General features: G+C 40.4%; 1 protein-coding gene across 3 annotated transcripts in view; it reads right to left on the bottom strand.

Moving 5' to 3' along the window:
• The window catches only part of macrod2 (mono-ADP ribosylhydrolase 2), a 388,659-nt gene that overhangs the window by 120,065 nt on the left and 242,976 nt on the right, over positions 1-25,618 (bottom strand). For all 3 annotated transcript variants that reach the window (XM_071481180.1, XM_071481181.1, XM_071481182.1), the window contains exon 6: positions 1,227-1,348. In XM_071481180.1, the coding sequence (XP_071337281.1) occupies positions 1,227-1,348 (122 nt within the window). The remainder of the gene's footprint in view (positions 1-1,226; positions 1,349-25,618) is intronic.

The raw sequence follows: 25,618 nt of genomic DNA, 5'->3' as shown, positions 1-25,618 counted from the left end.
CTATTGGATAAATAAATCAAGAGACAGGCCTAAACTAAATAAATCTTTGTAATGTGCCAGAAACAAAGCAAGGATCGGGGCATTTGTGGAAGACAGCAGACAAGCTGGTGGTGTGTTCCTGCACTGAGCCCTGAAGGGCCTGGTGCTTTTAGTGTTCCCTCTGCCCATGACGCCACAACCAACCAGAGCAAATTATTCTATTGTGCTCTACATATCTTAGTGGATGCAACAGTTAGGCATGCCGCTGATTTTGACAGAACTTCAAAACACTTATCATAATTACTTCAGCTTTGCAATCCATTTAATTCCTACCTAGAGGTGTCTGTTGCACTTACAGTAAGTGACCCACCCTTCAGGAATTTCTTACAATGATCTTTAATGAGTACAGTGAGTATGTCTCCTTTCTCTGTTGGTAAGTACTTCCATTGATTGGCAGTAGGTTGGTGCAGAAAATGTGATTTGCGGCTATTTAGTGTGATACTGATTCGTTTACCCTCTGTGGGCGGGGCAAATCCATATATCACATGGACCAGACTGCAACATACGGTCCAGAGCAGGCTAGAAGCTGAGAGAGTGTGTGAATGATCGCCTGCTGCCAGCTGTGGGTATTTTGTGGGTATTGTTTCATCTAAACCAAACCTTGGGCTTTTCCTATGTTTTAAGATGAAAATGCCCCTTGAAGAGGTGGAGACATACATAAGAATCAAAACATCTGAAAATACGTTTTGGTGCAAATTTCTTGGAAATAAAAAATAATGAATGACACATTTACATCAAAGGCTTTGCAGAATTTAAGGTCACAGTTTTCTAACCTTAAAATGGCTTCACAAACAATGGCAAAGAGCAACTGCATAGTTATTCTGTGGTAATACGGAGAGTTGGATACAAAGACCCGCCTTTCATTTAATCACAAGCCAAAGCAGTGTACATGAAAAGCCTCCATTTGACAAACATGAAACATTACCATTTTGTTGTGTTCTCTGTTGCTTTTGTTTAAATAAAGAAGATTAAGGCTTTTCAGAACTGTATCTAAAATGAAAGATGCTAAATCCTTTTGTTCTTGCACCTTTTCCAAATTTCCCAAAAATTTCAAAAACAGCTTTTCTCACTGAAGGCTTACTCACTGTCAAATAAAAACACAGAAGCAAATAATTCATTTCTTTCAAGTGCACATAACAGTGACAAATGTCTCCTCTGATGAGTGTGAGTTAGCGTACTGTACTCACCACAGTGCTCAAGCCATGCTCCTTCATCAGCATGAGGGAGTTCTGGTAGCAGGAGGTGAGGTCATTGGTCTCAGTAGGGCCCACATGACCTCTGGCCACTGGGCCCACGGTGTGGATCACATCTGTTGGAAGGGGACAACACACAAAGCTCATTTCAGCACAGCCTACTTCTGGCAAGGTTACACGGTTGGCAGTATTTAGTGCAACGGGGCCTAAGGACAAGTACAATACTGTAAAACCTTTTAGCTGTCTACCATGCAGCTGAGCAGCCCAGCCAAAGTTTTTAGAATCTGAAAAATCATCATCAAATACAAAATATGATAAAGTTTGTCTTCACAATGAGACAAAGAGGACAGCAACAACAACCCACTGCCTGAAATGAATGCATTTATTCAGTAAATTAAACGGCAGCTTAGATAGAAAATCAATTACAAGATTCTTTTATGCCATCTACTCAAATATTCATATCTTTCCCTGTACTCTCTTTCCCTTCGCATAGTAATGTCTTCACCTGTCAATCACTGGTCTCCTTGTCTGGCATGGCCAGACTGAGGAATGCAGCTTCTTAATTGAAACATAGGAGTGATGACAGGAAAATAAGAGATGTAAGCAGTGACTTGACAGAAAAAGATATCTTCCGCATTCTTCCTAACTACCTAACTACCCTTGGCCTTCTCAATTCTGGACAGGACCGGTCAAAATCAGTAAGCATGAAGTACTGCATCACCCACAGAGCATTACAGTGTGGCTCCCTACAGGTGTCGCATTTCAATGACGCAGTAAAAAGGAAACTGATCATTTTTAAAAACACAAAAAAAACTCTATGCATGTAAAAAAAATGCTACTATTACATAAGACAAGTCCTCAAAGTGTTCATCAAGGTTTGGTGCAATATTCTGTGAACTTTAATTCATGAAGGCATGACTGATGAATGTTTTTCTGTTTATTTAAAAGCAGACTGTTTCAGTCTTTGACTTCATTCAGCAGTCATGGCTGGTAAATCTCCATTCATGGCCCATTAAATATAAATCAAGCGTGACTCGTACATTTGCAGTTTAACACATCAAGTCTGCATTTCTGTTCACTAAAATATTAAATCCTGTTGAAGTATGACTACTGAGAATTCAGACACAGTTCAGGTGGGGGCCTGCAAAGACAACACAACAGCCTGCAGTTTAAAATGTAGTAACCTCATGTGTTTTCTTACACCTAACTTCACCATTTACTTCTAATGTAAAACACTTAGCCTCACTTTCTCACAGAATAAATGTGAGCTATATTACTACTCCATGACCATACATCATTTATAGATTAAATTTAGTTCTCAGTTGTATGTCTGGTTGCTTAATAGGTCAGGATGATAAAATGCACAGGGAACTCCTATAATCAAGTGGCTTTCACTGGTATTGCTTAAGGGGTGAGATTTTGTGTTTGGGAAAGTTAAGAAACAAGGGGTTTGAGTGATCCTCAGCCAGGCTGAGGTTGGGCTGTAATGAGAATGGAGCTGTCTGAAGTATTGTCTTTTTCCTGAATAGCAGGCTGAAAATTGCATAGCACAATGTGGTTATAATGGGACACGTGGCAAGTTGTTTTTCGTGCATAATTCATGAAGTTTTTCACTACAGGAGCAGCAACACGCCAATTAGAGCGTGGGTAAGCGCCAAAAACCAGACTACTGGTGAATTCATGAAATTTTAAACAGTTCCTATCTCACCAGTACCGATGTCTCCACTTGCATCCTCACCACTTCCACATCAAATAAATATTTATACAGCTGTGTTTCTTTAAGGCGAAAGACATATCACATTTTGTAACTAAGAAGGGATATTACAGGAAGGACAGTCAGTTGCTATAGAGCTCAAAACCCTCCAACAGCTGCCTGAGTATCTCTGTAAACTTAAACACAAATGACTTCTGTACCCGTGGACTTGGAGGACCTGAGGTTATTTATTTTGTCCAGAGGAAAGGCACAGTTATCTAAATCCAACACAATCCAGTGATTATTTACAGTGAGGTGTTACAGGCCATTAAACTGCTGTAAAATTATAGGAGTAAGCATTTACTGGAAGAAAATCCAATCTAGTCCTCTGAGGAGATACTAATTTAAATAAGTAGTTTAGTAATAATAACAAATTTAACCTTATCATTCTTGCGCTTTAGCTATTGACAGGTTAACCTTGAGGGTTAACTCTTGCTTTAAGGATTAGGCTATCTCTAAATATATAAAAATACTTGATTTTTCAAAGTGTTTTAACTCAGGAAATGGTTATTTATGACCACACTGTTTTTCAATACATACATTGTACAAAGACACTCTTTGCAATAAGAGTTTGAAAAGCTCTGGCAGATAATCCATCCAACATGGATCTTTATCATCACTGTTGTTTTTCTCCTGGGTGAACCCTCAGCTTTTATTATAATTTAAATCCATTAGCTGACAGACACATTTAGGTGTATTGGTGTTTTTTTCCTTGTTGAGAGGCACATACTGACATATGTAAATCATCATCTCTGTGCAACCTTCTTACAAGAGGCACATAAATCTCTATCTGAGAGGAGCTGAAAAGATTACTAGTGGTTCTCTTGCAATGCGGGGGTTGGGCTTGATTGCAGGCACGATAACAGATTCAGAAAACATCACGAGAAATGTCCTGATGAAATACATTAAAGGGAAGTTCCTGTTAAGAATATTCATCAGTTAATATCAGAAATCTTCACACCAAAATTTAAAAAGAGGAATTCACTTGTGAAAAACAAAAAAAATATATGCAGATGATTTCAAAATGAACTGTAAAGAAACAGAACAGAACTACAGAGGCTAAATTACCAGACATGGTAGAGCATATAGTTTGCACTGAGCATGCAAAATAAGTCATTAAGGAACTCTTCTTTATCAATCCCTGCTGCACACACTCCTTCAAGACCCTTGCCTTGCCAATTTCACAAGTAGTTAATGAGCTTCATTCCCAGCAATGTTTTTTAGCAGCTTTTCCACCAATATGTCCACTGGATTTGTTTATTGTGGTCTCTTGCTTGGGGCTACAAGGTCAATAAAAGAAAAGACTGACGATTGCCATTCAAACCATGCTTTCTTGCCCTGTGAGCCTATAGGCTCTGAAAAGAAAAACAAACAAAAAGAACAACAAAACAGGACACTCCCGCGGGTGAATTTATTTTATAAAAGTTAAAGGTGAAGGAACCCAACCAGACTCATTGACTGACATTATCTATTGTGGTGTGATGACACTCTACGTACTGCGTTGTACTCTGTATGCGACACTCAATACTGAGGGAAACATGACTAAATCATTTCCTCAGCATGTTTAAATGTTTATCTTCTCTGTTACTCTGACCACTCAGAATGGACACATTTGCTATAAACGACATTTAACTTTTAACAGGGAGGCAGTGGAGTCTTTTAATTGTTGACAGTCTGCTCAATCTTTTTCATTTGAATGGAGAAAATGTGCCAGAGTGCAGGCATTATGCTGCTTGTTCTGGACTTCTAATGTGCCCTGATTAGCACACACTTCTCCCATCAATTCTAAAGAGTCAATAAAAAAGCACTGAAATGGGCAAACATGTAGCAAGCTGCACAGTCAACAGAAAATTGTTGTTTTTATCTTTTTTTTATTTTTTATTCAGGACTACCTCACCAACAAATGATTTGGACACATTTACTTGAGTGCTATTCTAGGAAAAACCAGCTTTATGCATATGTATGTTACAGAAACTACAGTTGGTGTTTCTACTGTTGTTTGAGCTCAATAAGCCTTGAAAGAAATCACAGCAAAAATGCATTACTGAATACAATTACAAAAAATCCACACAGCTTTTGTTTGAATACCCTCAGCACCAGAGTGTGTGACTTATCTTTTCCTTTAGTTTGCAGGGGAGAGCGCATATTTCTGTAACAGGAAGGGACCCTGGAGAATAATGAGGCAAATAACTGTATAAAGGCAAAGATGCTATTAAATATTTACCCATCAGGTACAGAGTGCTATAATAACAACAGAAGTGCAAGTGTAAGACATAATTCTCACATGCACTTCTCAAGCCAGACTGATAATAAAACTTTGTGCAAACCAGAAATAAATTTAATCGTGGTGTGATAGTGTTTTTCTCCAAAACCTGATGACTGTAAATCACTGTTGTACATTAGAAACCACCATGAAGAATTAACAGTAATAATTGATATCACTGCAGAATTCATAGGACAGTAATGGAGGTAGGGATCCCCAGAGCCAGTGTGCAATAATCAACTGTATTGGGATGGAGCAAGGCACATTTAAACAGGCTCGATTCAATTATTAATTTAAAGCCGGATTCAGAAGTTGCACCAAAATAAGCCGATATATATTGGTTGAAAAAAACTAAATGCTCTATTGTCTCTGTATTGGTTTAAAATTGCACTTGAGTATTTTGTTAATGCTGGAGATGAAGAGAGGATGTGCATATCCTGTTCAAACCAGTTCCAGATTGACACAGATATGAAAAAAAAATATGCAGGAGACTATAGGAAACCGTTAAAGGACTTAAATGCAGGCTATATTTTCTTAATGCAGACCTATTCAGATGTCTAAAATATCTTGGCATATTCCTTCAAATTGCAAGGGCCTAACTGTGCACTGTGCAGCTGCATTATGTAAGAAAATATAAATATCAGATGTGGACTCAATATTGGCACATTCTTGATAGTAAAAAGCTCATATCAGGAACAAAAACTGAAGCAATATAAAAGATAAAAAAAATTAATTTTGATTGATACATTTCTAGTGGCAAGTGATTTTCAGTATGTCTGGGCTGCTCAGGATGGACTGGACACAAAATGACCCCTGAACACACCATCTGCAGAGCAAGTGTGTGAACATCTTAGATGAGCTTATAAAATATTCCTCAGCTCTGGGAAAGCTGAGGAATAACTACCAAGGGGACATGCTCACTTCAAAGACGCCACTTTCTTAGCAACTAAAAACTCTTTTGAAATATCTAGACTTCATTTAGGAGAGAAGTGCTGTGGTATTTCAGAGAGGGACCAGCAGTCCACAGCCTAATCAATCTTTCATTTTTGCTAGCCTGTACTAACTTTGAGGCCGCTTTGGCATTCCATGTAATAACAGTTCCAAAAGGCTGAAAATACTTGAACAGGTTTATTGTAGTGGGCTGCTCCTGAATGCTCACATTTTTGCCAACAACCCTAGAAGTACAGTATCAACAGCATACAGATATGTAGATATGGGAGCCTCATCCAGGTCTATCATGATTCACAAGAGCCAGCAGATAATTATCAAACCAGTTTTGTGCTGCCCATGGCAATTACCTCCTACACTTAAGAATCAACAAAGCACATAATGACTTACAACCCATTAAGGAATTCAACCAAAATTGAATTTAAACGTAGTTGCCATTATTATGGGGTAAGCCAGATTTTGTATGGAGAGTGGACTGTATAGGCTTATTAGTTTGTGAGAGCCTTGGGAATAGAATTAAGCATCTCTGTAAAGTTCTACAACTGATGCTTGAAATCAGCGACTGCACTTTATACACCGCACTCTTGATTTCTCTGTGGTGGCTGACCTGTTTTCAAATTATTTTCAAGTCAAGAGGTAGCTCAGTCACTATCTAATTCTCATTTTTAAGGGTGAATCAGCACAATGAAAACACTGAAATAATTTAAATATATTGTTATATACAGTCTCCTAATTAAGAGAAAGCTATTTGCATAATAATATCAGTAAAAGCACAATCACAATGAACGCTTTTTAAATCCAGAAGAAGGGGTTTGGTGTTATCCAGCAATTGTCCCTTTTTATACGACCTGATTTAGACAGACATTACAGTGTAATGCATCAGAGCAAAAGCATGAACTCATGTAACTCACTGAAATCTTGTCTGTTTAAACTTAACAGTTAATTATGTGACGCACAAAGACAGGTGGAGATCTATCTATCTATTATTAGTAGTAGAAGTAGTTGTAGTAGCAGTAATAGTATGTTATATATCATGTACTACAGCAAACACAGTGTCGTGTAAATTCATGTTCTTGTTAAACACTGCTTTGCGTTGCCAACCTGTCAAAATAAAACTAATCCTGTAACTTTTCTATACATGCTGGTTGTGATTAATGAGTCCTTCCACACATCTTATCATGACAGCAAATAAGTGCCAGTCATTGTGAACCGAGGGGATGTGTGTACCTTTAGTCAGTCATGACGCTGTCTCTTCAAAGTGTTCAATGGCCCGTGAAAAAAAAAAAAAAAAAAAAAGAGAGAGACGGCATCTTGCTTCAAAGAGCTCTCCCACGGTTCCCATTCCCTCGTCTCTGCATGTAACTCACTGTCAGTGTATCAGAGTTGTACACACTCAGAGTCCTGCGTTTACAGATGACATCACACATTATAATTGGCTGTACGGAAAGTGCATGGATGCCACGCACTTCCTTGTGGTCTTCATTTGTTAGCTAAATGAGATAAGTCAATGATGAAGAATTTATACATTGAAATAAAACAGTTATGATATGATTATATAATAAATTAATACATTAATTAATTATATGATAAATGGTACTCCATCTGAGGGTTGTACATGGAATTTGTTGTACTGTTTCTGATAAATAATGAAGCAGCACATGTCCCAGACTGTAGTAGTACATTTATGCCCACCACAGACTAAATACAGAATTTAAAACATATATAATATACATATGTACATATATATGTCTGATCCATCCACATTCCAACGTAGAGCCAATAATAATGTCTGTAAACACAGGAACTCGAGCAGATCTGGCAGGCAGAGCACATCTGGTACCTACAACAGCATGTTAATGAGTTTGGCAGGTGAGGATTTGTCTCCATAAACACAGAGGATTCAACTGAAATGTAGATTTACAGAGCAACCTAAACAGGGCGCAGCGGTTGAGGTTTCTCTTAACTTACTGTGCAGCGTAAAAATACAAAACAGTATGAAGAGTCAAAGAGAGAACAGGAGTATATTTTATTCTACTAAATTAGTTCACTGTGAACCGCTGCCAGATTTAAAAAGATAAACAGGACAGGATTGAACACTTGTGCTCAAATGTTAATAAAAATACTTCAAACTGTAAAAATGTAATACAATTTCACACACTTGTACACAACTGAAAGAAGTACTTAGGTTAGGAGTGACACATTACAAGTAAACTGTAAGTAAACTGTAAGGGGCAAATGGCTGGGTCTCAGGGTGAAGTATGTGTATTTGTAAAAAATGTTTCAGGGGGTTGTGTGGGTGGTAGAGTTGAAGTCTTGGCACTGAGGGCTGGTTAACATGGCTCCCTGAAGGTTCTTTGATGGCTCACTTGTAAAAGATTTCAACAGTATTCAGGTTAGTGTATTTGTACACTGCTCCTTGTACAGACTGTAAAAGGCAAATAACAACTAGTATGACTCAATACAAAACTTCCCAGTAAAAGTGTATGTTACTGCACACACTTGATGCCAGCCGCTGCCACTCAAACCCTAATTCTATAATGCCCACAAGACTGATCACATTTCCAGTAATTAAGTGTATTTCGACATGATTGCTAGTCTGGACCCTCTCAGCATGCACACAGCTGTTCCCATGTTGGTCGCTGAGGATTACTAAATGAAGTGTGTACACCCACTCGGACATGGAAACTGGTGTTGTCATGGTGACAGAGAGTGCAGAGTGATCCCCTAATGCTCGCTGAAGCTCCAGTCTGAAAGAGGGGGCTTTTTGCAGACCTGGAATCATCTGCCTCATGCCGAGCAGATACAGTTGTTAGTGCATTAATATTCCCTTCTTTAAAAATGGATTAAAGGTATCTTAGTGATTATTCATACACTTGGCTTTCAAAGAGCTTTTCCATTGTGAGTGTCACTGAGATTCTGTCACACTTGGAACAGGCTAAGGGGTAAAGAGCAGAAAAGGAGCAGTGACAAAGGATGATGACAGAGCATCATGCACACATGCAATATCACAGGAATCTTTCTGCTGATCGTGACTGATAATTATTTAATACAAGAGTTCATACAGACCCAGAGTAGCTAAAATTTCACAATGTTTTATGCTTAGATCTAACTGTACGTCACATAAATTAATCAGTCTTGGTGTGCAGGATGCTGAGGCCCAGTCAGGACCATTTTTTCACTGTGAGAGGAGGTAACTCTTTGAGTGACTCAGAGCCATGAAACGCAGCACACTACAGACATGTAACACTCTCTCTCTCTCTCTCTCTCACACACACACACACACACACACACACACACACACACACACACACACACACATCCATACACAAGCATAAAGTACAGGACAATACATTCCATGCTGCCTTCAAATGTCAAGAAGCTCTTCGAGTGAAAGAAAAGACCACTTAATTGGAAAGCCATCTCTCAACCTGCTGGCACACATTTTTACTGTACTGAACAGAAGGTAAGGAGTGTGTGTGTGTGTGTGTGTGTGTGTGTGTGTGTGTGTGTGTGTGTGTGTGTGTGTGTGTGTGTGTGTGAGTATGCATTGGTCCCATGCCGAAGGACAAGAACATTGGGGGTGTGATGATTGTTTTGCTGTACACATGCTGTAAGAATGGCCCTGGTAGTGTCTACAGGGACGACAGGCCCAGGGTAAAGACAGGGGGAGAAAGTCATCGAGCAGCACCGCCAGCTGTTTCCAAAGCTCTGGGCTTTCTATAACATTCCTCTAAGCTTGAATGAGCTGCCAGGTGACACTGCTCTCAATAGAGCTCGCTAGTTCTGCCGCTTGCTCCTTCTCCACTTTTTCAAAGCATTTTGTGAGAGTTTTGAATACAGTGCGAGTATGAGAGTAGCTTTGCCACGCCTGAGGTGAGACTGTGGATACACAAAACATCGTGTGCCCACAATTTGTAGACTTAAAGAGTACATCAAGACAACACAATACAACATGTAGTAAAGTGCACAGTTATTAAGTATATACTGTAATATACTATATAAGATGACAAAGATATGGTCAAAAATATGAATGTGAAAGAAAATCTAGACGTGCATACCTCTCAGTTTTAAAAGAAAATCTACACATAACCACTCCACGCACACACACACACACACAAAGCACATGATCTGTATACGTAACATAATAAGGGAATGGACGGATATTCATTTCAACAACAGATAACAACGTAAGCTAAACTGTCAGATGAGCTACATACGCAGCATCACAGTTCTCAGCCTGGGTGTAGTGTCTCTGCAGGCATGACATGGCTACATGTGTGGTGATGTAGCCTACAACCAGCATGCAGTGACAGTATTGTGTAAGAGGACGCGGACCTGCTGGGTAACATCAACCATATTCATGTTGTGAGGAAAATACAATTTTGTGTTTTCCTGTACGAGCACAGGCCCTTTATGAACATCTCTGAGAGCCACCTACAGTAGAGATCTGCTATATCTGTTGTTGACTCTTCAGTTCCAATACTGCAAGGTGCCCTGTGATGGCAGAGCTTTAAAAGCAACCTGCTTTTAAAGCTCTGTTTGTTTTGTGCTAAATGTCAAAAAAAAAAAAAAAAAAACACAGACAGCTTCAATATAGCCTTTCATCTCTGCCACTGAACATTAGACTGTGATCTTGTTACCTGACTTCAACTTCATCTCATCATTTCTCTGATTAGGGCATCAAATAGCTGGGGCAGTACATCTTAATTCTAAAGGGGTCTATGCAAGCAGGTCCTTGAGCTGGTTGAGCTGAGCCTCATGAATCTTTCAAATGTCAGGAAGGTTTGCACACACACACACACACACACACACACACACACACACACACACACACACACACACACACACAGTTGTACACATTCATACACACAGTTGTGGAGGCACAGCTGCACGGAGACTGAAAGTGATGTGGCCCTCACAGATGCTATTACCCGTCATTTCAATTAAGACATATGTGCCTGACGTGGATTTGATGGAGAAAGACACTGCGGGTGGAGAGATTAACTGTGCTCTCATTCCAGCAACATGTGCCACACGCTCTCCAAATTATCCTAATGACAGTAATTACAAAGCCACATTCAAGTCTGTGTTTGGGTAAGTAAGGGTTAGGAAATGGGAATAAATAGTATTGTCTGGCACTAGTGTATTTCACCCTTACCACCAGACACAGGAACAGTGAATAACCAAGCTGCAAGTATTGTTAATTTGTTAAGAAGATTTGCTCTAATCCTGAATTCTACAAAACAAGGAAGGCACTTTTACTGTCCCTGTGAATTAATGTACATTCAAAACGTGCATGCATGGAGTTTTAACCTGATATTTTGATATTGTGCTGATTAATACACTGAGCAGTGTTGATGAAATGTTAAGGTAATGTGCTGTGGGGAGTGTTTTTACTTTAAATAAATGATAGGAAGATAAATAAATAAATTAAATGACAAGATAATAATAATAATGACACCAGATGATAGTTGAGTGCTAAAAGCCAGAAAATAAAAGCCTGTGTGGAAAATATAAATTAATAACCTGTCTAAAGCTCAAATAATACATTTTGAAATACAGGGAAATAATACCTCTTCTTTCTTTCTGTGTCAACACCAATTGCAAATGTACAACACAGAAAGCATCTGCAGGACTAAGTACCAATGTTACCACAAATATGGTTTTATGGGACTGACTTTAGAAGTCTGTTTTATAAAAATATGTTTTTCTATGTTTTCTAATGAGTAGTGAAAACCTGAAGTTAACTTCTTGACTTATTCAGTGTCACAAATTAAAATGAAGGAAAACTATTTGTGTGTGTGGTGTAGTAAGTGAAAATGACCCTGTGTATTTTGAAATGGTTTGTTTGTTTACATAAATAAGAAGCTGAAAATCATCAAAATGATCCACCAGCTTGCGCCGTCTTTATTGTGCTTTCCTTGTTGTTGACTTCTCTGCTCCCATTTGCTTCTAGACGACTTGAAAAAGTGGGATGCTCTATATTATTGCCTGAAGCAAATAAATATTTTTGTTAATCAGATAATAACTTTTGACATTCTGCTCTTTCAAATGAATGATGAACTCTACAATCTTGGCAAGTGTAGACCTAAGTGTGGCCTTGAAGCACTGAGAAGGAGGACATTTTTTTTGCTTTCTTTTATTTTTGGAGTTCAAAGTAATATGAAAATGCCACAAGGCCTTTGGAAATCTTGTTACTATGTATGTAAAAAATAAATAAATAAAAAATTGTCAGACAGTTGCTAACATGCTGACATTCATGAGGCTGCAATAAGAAAAAAACTGCAGGGGGCTGCATCATCTCATGCTGAAAGAGCTGCTCTCTCCCTGGGGCTGGACTGAGGCCTGTCTTCATATGAATGTGAAATGGTTATTTAATCTGGCTATGCTCTGGAAAGTACTCGAGCATCTTCTCTGTATAAATGACAAGTGTTTTTTTATACTTGTTAAGTTTTGTGGGAACCTGCAGAGAAAGGACAGGGGCACATTATAAATATGTTTGCTGTCTTTTACAGGACATATTCTTGGTTCATTGTAAAATTCATCTGTTCATAGATTTTGGAGCCATAAAAATCTATTTATCAATCAGTATCAATCAGTGTTAATATAGCTCTCACTTGTGTTGTGGAATAACACACAGCTCCCTGCATTCGGTTGGATGTGTTCAATTACACAATAAAGAATACACAGTAAAGTGTGTCACATGGAAGCAGTGGGCAGTGACCTTCAGAGTAACATTTGAGTCAGAACAAGCCCTTTTCCCACTTCCTGCACTCTGTCTGTTAGGAATTGGTGACGCTTAGATTGCTCTCAGCCCAAAGCTCCACCAAATACACAACCCACTTATCAACTCCTTCCACATCCAGGGTGCCACTCATTACTCATGTATTCATAGCCTCTGCAGTTTAATTACAAGACTAATCACAACAAACTATCTCCTTCACTACTGAACCAGCTGTGGGCCTGAGGGATTCAATACAGCTAATCAGTTCGATGTTTGTTGTTTTCTTCAGGATTACCACTGCAGCTACATGGAATTCAGTTCTATGTATTATCTAATGTTGACTAACAATGTCAAAACATATCAGGAGAAGAAAAAACATTCACGCAGTTTCTCTATGTACTTGCCAGCTCCTCACTGGTTTAATAATAACCTTCCCTTTTCACAACATTGGTCAGTTTACAGGAACAACAAAGGCCAAAAGAAACCAACGCAAATACTGGAACAACAACATTAAAAAAACTCCTTATAGGACTGGGAGTCCAGCTTCGTTTCTTCTTGAAGGAAAGAAGGCAGCATGCCAGCCACCACAGTAACAGCATTCAGAAAATTCATATATCTTGTGTGGATTCTTTGGATAGTCCAGAGTACAACCTCCCAGTAATGACAGAAGAATGACAATGGCAATCTTATTTTTCCATAAGAGATCAGCCACTGGAACTTGGGTATGGCCCTTTTACTGCTCCACCAGAGCATCCTCTTATCTGTGCCGGTTTCAGGTACCTCCACTGAAGAAGCTGTGACAAGAAGCCATACAGCCGGTGCAGTCTCACAGGACCTGGGTCCCTAAACGTACACTCCTCCATGCTCTCACACATTCAAAGACGGATTATCTACAACAGCATCAAAACTTGCCCATCAGTGTGAGGCAGCGCTGACAACTTGTGTGAGAGGACCCCGTCGAAATAAATAGAGGTCATTCTCACACTCCTCTCTACTCTCAGACCTCCTCACCCCTCCCTCCAAACACCCACAGAGACAGTTTCAGGTAGTCATATGGATGAAGAAGAACTGCAACCCAACTCCTCTGGCTGGCAGGGAGGGAGACTCGGCAGAAAAAAAATGCACCTACCTAGCAGTTGTACACCTGCCACATAATAGGCCTACTTCAAAGGAGAGAGAACACACATACACAGTTTGCACAGCTTGTGCAACGCGACCAAAAGGTATAAGAAACATGCTCTTATGGGAATACATTACTCACAGTATTACACATGGCCACATGGCGCAGCACAGATCAAACAATCTGGAAAACAGTTGAAGTTACTACATTGTGAGTACACGTGCGCTGAGTGCTGATGCTCTGGATTGATGGTATAGTAAAATCTCATTAGGTGCTGTGTTGGAGCCTGGCCCAGCACTGTCTCTTTTTCAATTCTCCTTCCTTTTTGTCTTTTCGCCTTTGTCAGTTTCTCTTTCTCTCCTTCCCTCCAATTCTTCCTGTATCTCTGTGTCCGTCTGTCTGTCTCTCAGCTGTGTTTTAAATTAAATCTGTTGAACTGCTGAATTTAGCAAAGGTTTATGTCTAGAAAATGCAAGGTCATTCGTAGCATCGGTCAGCTCCCCACCTGCTTTACTGCAATTTGTTTGCTGTGTGTGTTTATCACATATGCAGCCATTTCTGCACAGAGGGCTGCGCCACGCTGTGCATACGCTCACTTTGTTACCTCCGACAGAAATGCCTCACCAGGGAGAAGCCTTTAGTAGAGCACGTATAAACTCGTCCCTTTTAGTGGCTTGGGAAATGCTGAAATACATACATTTATGGGCACTGTTTCTGAGCGCTGCTCTAAACTCAAGAGTTTGACCTTGCCACTGCTTTGCAAAAGCTTTTCAAAAATGCTGGAGGGACTGTTTTAAACAATGGATAATTAATGCACTTTTTCCCTTTCCTAGGAGTGGCTTAGAAATCTGGTCATGTCATCAGACAGGGTACGTTACATAACAAGTGTAAAATATTAGACTTAAAAAAAAAGAAGTTTGGGAGCAAAGTTTATAAGGGAAACATTTGCTAGAGTAGTCTCATCTTTGGCTGAGAGAAGGGGGCAGCAACTTGTTGGCCTTTCAGCTGCACCGGTCAGAGCCATCAGATAAGTAAGCAAACAGGAGATAACAGAGTGCCACTACATCTCTCAGCAGGCCTGCATTAATGGTACTAATGGCACAGTGCACTTTAGGGTGAGCTTTTGATGACACAGGCAGCTGGGTGATGTTTCCATATGTTCAACAAACATGGGAGGCCCTGTATAGCTGGGTCACTCAAGAACTCTGAGCAGTGTTGGCCCGAGTGCAGCAGAATGATGGACGGGAGACTATCCCTGCACCCTCCCCCAGCCCCTTTAATTCATAGCAGTCCAGTCTTTTGCACAACAGTCTCTTGTTCTTCAGAGTATTTTGGCAATCAGAGCCACATGCTGCATGAACATTTATCTTACTTTCACAAAAATGTGGTCTTAATGAGGTAATTTGGGGTACTATGCCAGATTGACATGGAAGAAGAACTTCGATGTGTGGTCTCTATGCAAGCAGAGTACAGGTCAGGGGTATGAGAGCTTGTTAGTTCTGCGCAGTAAATGGCACAGGCTGGCTCTTTTAGCTGCCACATACACAAGAGGAATTATCATGGGACCTGGTGGTGGATGGAAGACACAGTAGGACTAACGGGAAATGTTTTTTTTTTGTTTTTTTTTTATAACCAGGTTGCACAAGGTGAGCTGAGCAATCAGCCATCAGTTTCACCCCAGCTAAGAGAAATCATTTAGCCTGGAAGCACACAAGCAGATCTCTCTTTCTGCCAGATCTAGCAGATGACTGCTACTACCATAGTGACCTTTAAAATATGCCTCACCATCTGATTTCAATTTTAAGCCCAACATAAAGAGAAGAGCCACCAATACAGATAAGTACAGAGAAAAAGAGAGAAAAAAAAGAGAGATGTGGAAAAAAAAGAAATAATAATCCAGGTCATACAGTTGCACACAGCAGTCACTGCTGTTCTTATTCAGGGGTAATCAATTGAGATTCATGTTATCAAAAATTCTTTCCTCTGAAGCAGTACCATAGCAGTTTATAAAAACCTTTATTTTTCAGATATCAGAACAAACACTGTTTTCCATTCGGGTACATCTGGGCAGTCAGACCATTTGGAACAGAAGACTTGTAAAAGCAGAGAGGATTCTCTTTTAGCAGAGAGGCAAAAACATAAAAACAACCTCTTAAATCCACTGCAAAGCAGCCAAAAACACACAGACACATCAGCCAGATAGCACTTCTTCAAAGCAAACCTGCTCAGGATATGAAATGAAATGATGAAGAGCAGGTGAAAAACATTGCACACATCAGTGCTGCCGCTCAGACAGAGCTGAAAATAGTTCTCCTCACTTGACTGAAGAGACAGAGAGAATCTAAAGGATGGACAGCAAATGTCGGTCCGCCTGTACACCTCAGGATAAATGATGGATGCAGATGAGTTTTACACTCCAAAGCTTCGCAGCTGACAATTATATAACTCAGTAAGGTGAGGTAAAGATGATGCAAGTGGTAAGATATGAATACATTTTTAACTTCATTAAACTCTTAGAGTTACTAGCAGTATAAATTATCTGTGGGATATCTGCAGCATATTCCAAAACTCAGCCTGTCAAAGCATCTGTCTACCTATGAGGAATAGTCTGGGTGTCTGTACTCAGCCGCATGTTTTACTCAGTATCTTTGCTGTATCATGTTTTACTGCTCTGAGTTTGGAAGAGCACAAATTAGACATTCTTGTCATGAGTGATGAGTACTGTGGAGGTTTGCCTGAGGCACTTTGATGGTAACATGGAATATGTGTGACACTGTATTGTCTTTAAACAAAAAAGAAATGCAGCATAAGCAATGAAGATAAATCCACAGGCTTGAGGCAGCTTTCACCCATTCAGTACAGCAGCAGCTGCAGAAGCAGCGGCTGCCTCCTGTTTCCTTTGCTGCAATTACTTATTGTAGCCATCACTTACATCACAGTTAATCAGGTGAATATTTAAATCAGGATAAATATTACACATCAACGTATACCTGCTCAGCATTAAATTGCATGATCTATTTCACACTGATTACCATGTTGTCATAGAAACAGTGGCCACAGAAATCATAGTCTGCCAAAATACAACTAAGAATGGGATTCATACCTCATGTGGGTTGTAATCATTAGAACCGCAGGAAGGAAGCTGCAAGGATGCAACTGTACACAATCATAGACATATAGTGCATTAATATGACTCTATGGTCAGCCCTTGCAGGTTGAACAAGTATGATCACAATTTCTATTATTATGCAATGTCTGATAAGGTATCCAATAATAAATGAGGTATAACAGCCCTGTGAGGATCTAATCTTATTGGTTGTTTACAGAGTACTGTTCCTCTGAGAGACTTGATCAGAGACTACTTCTGCACTGGCAGTGACATCATGTGTAAACAGTGAGTGCTGCAGTGGGTGTGCATGGGTGTTTGTGTATGTGTGTGTAAGTCAATGGAAAAGAAAAGACTGGAGGCAGGGCCTTCTCCCATGTTGAGACTTGGATGAAAATTTTGTGCAAATACAGCAAAAAGCCTGTGACAGCGTGCTTAATTATTTTTGGCTGTAGCAGGCCCTGCCACTGCCTGGTGGTGCCCAGCAGTGCCTGCCTCTCAGGGGGGCAGACAAGCCGCCATCTGGGGGTGTGTCTACCCCGGCCTTGTTAGCATAAACCTAACTACAGATTCATGAAATTACCTCCGAGACGTCTTCGAAAATACACACAGATCTGTGGCTATGGTAAATACATTGCCCTTACTGCAGTCCTCATAAATAAAGAAAAAACATACCATTTTCAGTATCCAGTATCTGCAGTGGAGAAGAAAATGGAAAGGTAACCTCAGTGGACGTGAAAATGAAATATGAGAGTGTGAAATGGGGGTAAATGCACTTGCTGGTGTTTTCTTTAAGCATCTGCTAAGGTGGGGTGTGACATTGCTGAGGTAGGCTACTGGAAGGGCACAATGTCTCCCAGGTGACTTAAGGGGAAAGTTTTTCTCGCACATTGCTCTCCACACAATCACAAAAGAGCAGTGGGAATCAATATATTTCCTAGAACACCTCTCAAAATGTGTCTTAAGACCAAGATTGTTTGTTTTCCAAAGTCTGCCCTGAGCTGCTAGTCACAGCCCCAAATGACAAAAGGGGAAAACAAAGGTAACTGCTTCAGGTTTTCATGCCATAAGTAAGTATAACCTCTTTCTTCTCCCTCTCTTCTGCTGGCCTCCCACTGTGCCAAGGGAGGAAGCAGGTTGCCCGATGATGGCAGGCGCCCACCACTGACCTGGGAAATAAATCCTTTAACAGGTGGCCAGCATGGAGGGGAAGGGCTAAATCAGCAGCACACCTTCCTGCTGCCGCAGAGGCTGGCTGTTTTATGTGCCTTAATTACACAGTCTTCCAAAACCTTCACCCCCATCCTTTCTTCCCCTGCACCCACTGCCCTTCATTCACCCTCTGACTCCAAAGAACCACACACATACATAAACACAATCAAGCACATGCTAGCTTTCCACCATGTAATCATTTCAATTCAAATGTCAGGTGTTGGGTTAATACACTGTAGCACAGCAATATGAGAAAGTTGGCATTTCAACTACAGAGAATATCCACCATGTTTGTAATATCCGGACTGAAATTTCTCAGACAGCTCAAGAATGGTGTGTTGTGACATCTATTCCTGTGCGCCTCTATTCATTGATCCACTTTCTGAATGATACCACCGATTTTTGGCCCTTGACTCCATGGGGAGATCAGCCATGTGTAGTTTTGTCAGCCTCTGTAGCCAAGCAACTGAGCATTACAGTGAAAGAGACCAGCGCTTGCGGCGGTTGCTAGGGAACTGCTAGAGAGTGTTACCACTTGTGAATGGCGCTTCGATATATCAGCCTCTAATGGTTAAGGTCTGATGGAGCTTCGCCTAGAAGGAGATGAGGGATCGGCAAGCAGGCAGCATGCTCCATCTCACCAGCTATACCATATGTCACAGTCGACAAGTCTCCGGAGTCCCACGCATCAGCACACATAACAACCAGATGAAAATGATGGCAGGTTTTTCCTCAATAGGAAACCATTTGCATAGAAGTGGAAACTGAATAATTGAGAGGTGTGGGAGAGAGCAGGGTGGCTGAATTGGGATGAAGGGATGTATGCCTGCCAGCCAAATCCATTAGCCAGGCCTTGCTTGGCTGAGGCAGGCAGCTGATGGGAAGGCTCTGTTATCGGACACTAAAGGACACTAGGGCTGGCCATCACCACGCCTGCCCTCTCTACTCTTTGCCTCAGGGAGGGAGAGAGAGAAAGACAGAGAGAGAAAGGAAAGGAGGCAAAATGACAGAGACAAAAAGAGAAACTGAGGGTGAGACCAGAGAGGTTCAATAACTGAAAAACTGAAGAGGTGTTGCCCTGTTATAGCTTTATAATTGGCCTGCAAGGGCGGTCAAATGAGAGGCTACTTATCTCGCACAGCAGTTCCACAAGAATACTTGTCCATCTCTATAGCTGGAGCCTATTTAAAAGAGCATTAGGACAAATGAAGCGTTGAAAAAGAGGACACTATCTCTCCATTTAAGCCAGGATAAAAAAAAAAAGTGTTAGACAATTGGATCCCATGCAAAAAAGTAGCTCTGTTGGGTTCTGTTGGAGGGTTAATTGCCCAGGAGAATATCTCCAGTGGACAAGCCCAGAGTGGCCTTCACAGAGGACACAAAATCTGCTATAGTCACTACAGCACACAAAATCGAGGGTCAAAAGATAGATGTCATATGTTGTAGACAAGTCCTTTATGGCAAATTTTGGATTTTAGGTCATATAAAATAAATTTACTGGGCCTGACATGACTATTTGAAATTAGACATACTAAATAAATGACCTGTTATCTAAACATTTTAACTTTAACTTTACAAAATTGTTTTTTAACTTTTATTTCTACATAAAGTTCCATAAAGTGTTGTTTGACATTAGTCAAACAACACTTTATGGAGTCTAAAGTCTAATGTGAAATGATTGCTTCTCAGGATGTGTCACATAAATTCCCAAAGCAGAAAGTTAATACTAGACTTAAATTCATCATTTGACATGACAGTGGGCTGAAACAAACTGCTCTATATCTGCCATATGCCAACAGGATAGTGATAACAACTTGATAGATCCATTGTGTAATAGAATCTGTTGCCAAATTTTTTGTTTCTCACTGTGTAGTGGTCAGACTTGCTTAACACAACTTTAAAAATGACTCATTATTAGCTATTATAATTTGTTAAACCACGGCACAGCGGAGGCAGTGCTTGCAGTTTTGATCTTTGAGGTCTGACTTCCTGAGTGAATGTGTTTGTCTCACACCATGGAAACAGCTAAAGCAAAAAGTTAACATTCAATATTTGACAACAGTGAACAGAGAAACTGCTTTCAAAGAATCCCCACTAATTCTAACATCTCTTTTCATCTCTTTCCTAAAATTTGCCATTTCAGTGTGTCTCTGTTAGCAGTTTACACGAAGTATCTCTGCGTGAAGGAAAAAACGTTTGCTGCAGTGATGCATTGCCAGTCAGATTTATGCTGCACAGTCTGGTGATCCTGGAGAGGGAGACATCCAAACAAAGATAAAGAGAGAAAGAGAAGAACTCTACCCTAAGACTACCGTTGCTTGTACAGAATCCAGTACAGCATGACAAAGTCCTGGCTTTGAATAATTACAGAGAGACACAAGTCAAAATAATGAGCATCAAACAAAAACCATCAACAGGGCATTTCAATACAAGATATTGATTTGTGGGTCTGAGTCTAGTTTTTGCTTTTGCAGCTCAATGAGTTTAAGGAGAAACAAAATCTACTTCAGGGAAACAGAACCCAAAACAGAAACTAATCACATTCAGTCTCAACCACAATGATGGTGTATTCGCCCTCAACCAAACAAATAGAGGAGAGACAGAAAGAGAGGGCAAGACAAACAGGAAACAGTGGAACATAACTAGTAATTGCTGTTCAAGGCTTGAGTTTCATTGCCCCTTATGACAGAAATATGTGATGGCTTACACACGGAGAAGGAGAGGGGACAGCCACAGGGCCTGCTTTAAGAGGCTACAGCTGTATGTGTTTACAAAGCTCGCATCTCCTAAAGCTCTCTCTGCCCCAAACACACACTGAAAATCAAGCATGAACAGATATGCACAATTAAATTAGCTCCAAGCTCTGTTTAACCGCATCTGCCAAATAAAAGACATTAAAAAACATGACCCATAAAATTTCAACTTTACATCTTCCTGTCCCCATAAGATCACTGAATAGAAAATTAGGTTCAAGGACATGCTGTTCTTTAATGTTAAACATAGCATGATTTGAGTAATACTGAGTAATACTTCATCTGTGGGAAAGCCTTCACTGTGAATACTCACATTATCTCACATGCAATTTGGTAGGAGGCCTCACCCAGTGTGCTTTATTACACTGTAAGTGAATAAATACTCAACATGCATGGATCCAGCAGGAATCCAACTGCTCACCCATAGTGTTATTCAGTTACAGTATAAACACATGCTGCCACTCTCACCACCATAAACTTGCATTGCAAAAGTCTGTTTCTTTGAACAAATAATTACTGCAACACAAATCTTTTCGTGCCTTAACACCATTTTGCCACCTCTGAATAAGCAGGTCTAGAAATCTTAGTCCATATTAAAAAAGGCATTTTGCAAGAAGAAATAGCAGCAATCACATACGAGTGGCACTGCATCCCAATGAGTTTGGCAGTGCTACAGGAAGTGCATCCCTGCAAAGCGCTGAAGCCTCATTTGCATGTTTTCATATTTAATTCTGGACAGCAGAGACAGGTCTTGATGTGGCCTAATGTGATGCCTGACATTGCCTAAGCCCTGTAATTATTTCCCTGACCTGCCCAACAATCATCTTTCCTCCAGTTAATTGCTAACATAAACAAATCCTCAGGTGGTCCAAGTTCATAGGGAATGTTTTGCATGCATAACGGCAGTCTCACAGCAAAGACTGAACGACCGTCAAAATTCTCCCAATGCTCGTCACAACTCCTTCCACTGCTGCTTCATGAAGGGCTAAATTACAGTTTTTCTGAAACAGCATGATTGAAAGACGTGATTGATTATGATAATTGTTGGAAATATGAGGGCAAATGTATGAACCCTCCCAAGTAGAAACCTAGAAAGTATTTTAAAAGAAAAAAAGATAACCAAGAAGTTCAGAATGAATAATTAATATAATTCCAACTTGTGTTATCAAGCTTACTGAGCTATGGAAGCCATTGTTGCTGACTGTTCAGTATTTCAAAAGGCATGGAATGAGGTAAATGTCTTTTTACTTGGATATGACTATGTTCTGTTCAGATATCTGCACAGTGGCACTTTTATTGTGGTTCTTTTGTGTCATGTCTGTGTGTGCTTAATGTCACTGCGAGTGAATATTTAATGAAACCATGGCAAGCTCTCCACTGCTGTTCATCTGGGCATCGAGTCAGCGGAAAAACTCTCTCTCTGGTTCTGCCATCTGTTGGAATCAATAAGGGGGGTTTGAAACCCCCAGCCACCGTTCAGGGCTCCAGCATGTTGACGATTAAAGCTAACCCCTCTCTCTGTTCCTGCAAGTCCTGCTCACCACCAGCAAGGTTAAATGGCAGGTGCTGAAAGAAGTATATTATATCCTGCACAGTAATGCTAATCCCTCAATTAAATTATAGCTCCTAAGCAGACAGACCTTTCCTGGCGCTGCAGCCCCGAAAGCAAAGCCCCGCGACATGTTTGCGCACTACAGTCTGCACTTCATGCTGGGGCTTTGGATGGATTTATGGAGGGAATGATGCTCTGCAGAAAAACAACAGTACACAATATGTTTGTGCAGTGTAACTAGACATTAAAAGCTTTGGGATGTGTTTGTTTAGCATGGCCAAAGCGTTATGGAGCCTTCAAACGACAGGAACACTCAAAAATCCTCTTTGTCCTGTTTACTTTCGTCTGATGTTTACAGTATGCGGCTGTCATGGGTGCACGGCAATAATGTCTGTCTGCAGCAGATGGGAAAAGACTGAAGCAATGTCCTTCTTCTTCAGCCCAGAGGGGTGCTCCTCCTCTAATGGGGAAAAATAAGGTTGTTTAATTGTAGTTTATTTCAGAGGCTGATTGCTTTTATTGAGCTCCATTATTCTTGTTAATGAGCCTGTAATGTGAATGCTGATAATGTGAGAGCAAGTCTTTCCCTCACAATGTGAGATCCTAGCATTTTCTGGCCACTCAATCCTTGGCTCCTTTTCTTAGCCAAACATCTGTTTGCTGCTCCCTGCATTGCTGTCATTGACCTCACAATCAGTCAGGAGTGAAACTTTATGTCCCATGGTTAACATTATGAAAAGGCAAAAGATGCGTCACAGAAATTCACAGGAAGATAGTCGATAGTCAGGGATGTTTACTTCTCTAGGAGAGTTCATCGTGAAATGTTTATGGATATTTACTCATAGGTTTGTAGTGTTTTTCTCCCAGATACACAAAAGGAATGCAAACACACACACACACACACACACACACACACACACACACACACACACACACACACACACACACACACACACACACACACACACATATTAATGTTATGAGCAACAATTTCTTTTGCAAGAGAGCAACAACATTTTGACTGTCATTCGTATTTGGCAAGTCGACTGGCATTAAATTGGGTTATGCAGTGACAAGTGTGCTAAAATGTTGTTGGCATTTGGAACAGGGAGAAGGCATTAGCATTACACAAAGAGTGCATTATGAGTGAATAATGCACTGTGGTACCAGCTTGGACATGCAGCAAAGCGAATGTCAAAACTCATTCGAACACACATTCTTCAGCCCATGCAGCCGCATATCATGCTTAAACAAGGATACAAGGAATCCTGTCTTCTGCTCATTCCTTCATTATGGTAGCCACAGACGCAGCACCAGAGGAGGGAGCCGCCAGTGCCAGAAATGCAGATATAGATGATAGCAGTCAGTCAGCATGGCAGAAACTTGCTCATCACGGGTCACGGGAGAACTGGAGCCTACCTCAACATGAATTATGTAAAAGGCAGGAAAACACCCTGTCCATCAAGTGGCAAGCACACAGACAAAGAAAGACACAGCAAACACTCAAGTCTGGATACTCCAGTGTCTTCAATTCACCTGATCCAGATGTCTTTGGAATATGGGAGAAAAACACAGAGAACTCGTAACACATCAAAAAGACTATGACCAGAATAAAAAAAAAAACCAAAAACAAAAAAACAAAACTCCAGGACTTTTTTGCTGCAATTGTCAAAATATACACTAATCCTGTATACACACCACACATTTTTTTTGTTTGCTTCTCCTTCCAGTATGCAGAAGCATTCCCTGATCTAGTTACTGCAAAAAGAAAAGTGCTTTAAGAATAACTAATGACATCAGACCCTTATAACATTAATAAGTGCTGACAACATTTGATCCTTGTTACACTGGTCTGACGAGAATAACACTTATCTATGCAGTTCAGTGATGTAATGTTTGCCACACTGTAGTCCACCAAGCACAACACTATGCATGGTGGACTACAGGCCAACATAGTGGATCATATCATTGGACAGTTGCTTGCTTAGGAAACCTGCCAGCTGATAATGGCTCTGTAATGTAATTACAGTCCTATCAGGGCAGTTATTTCACAGACTTATGAGAACACATTTTGCTTCACAAAGATCCTGTTCCATTCTCTGAATAAGCCATTAAACTGGCTTCAGACTGTCAGAGCCATCAAGCTTAAATCCTCAAAATTATAATGATTAACTTGTCCTTGCAAACTATCAGAGAACATATAACACTAATACTCCTCTGATAAATTTAGAGAGGAGGATAAATGAAAGACAGAAAATGACTATTAACAAACTGAAAGAATTACGAAAGTATTTTAAATCCCATAACTTCCATATAAACCAAATCTTTTTATGTACTTTTCCCATCAGCTGCTACCACTGCCATGACGACCACGACCGCACATTAACGCCCTCACAGACACACTCACAGGCTGCAGAAAGGAGGCACTTTTCTTTGTACAGAGGCCTCTATGACTTCTGAGAAAATGTAATAGCTGATATTATCTCACATTGCCTCTGTAGAAAGAAATAATGGGGTCCTCTCCATTAAAGACCACATCCAAATGCTACAGCATTTCTTGTTAATGTATGTTTTAGAAACACATGAGAGGAGAAAAGTAATCAGTGCCACTGCATGAAAACACTCTAAATCTGAGCCTTTTCTTCTCTGATCTTGCCACCACCACATTATCGGTTTTCCCTGTGAACTAGACTGTATTCATTTTCACAGAGGGTTTATCAGTGATGACATGCTGTGTACTCGTGTTGACAGAACAGAGGGTTGTTGCTCTGCATGAGGCCAACAGGGTACGGACATACCCAGACTGGCTGCTTCAAAGCCCAGGAGAGAAAATCTTTCTATTCCTTTTTCTTACCCCTTTCTTCATTCTCTGTCTCTCACCCGTACATGTTTAATGAGCTGGCATCTTTTCTTTCAATTTTTATATCACACACACTCTCTCTCTCTCTCTCTCAC

This window comes from Trachinotus anak, unplaced genomic scaffold, assembly GCF_046630095.1.
Source record: "Trachinotus anak isolate AG129_WGS33_773 ecotype Australia unplaced genomic scaffold, CSIRO_AGI_Tana_v1 ptg000007l, whole genome shotgun sequence".
Lineage (NCBI taxonomy): Eukaryota > Metazoa > Chordata > Actinopteri > Carangiformes > Carangidae > Trachinotus > Trachinotus anak.
The sequence above is the reverse complement of the archived record's forward strand: the minus strand, read 5'-3'. Positions and strand labels throughout refer to the sequence as shown.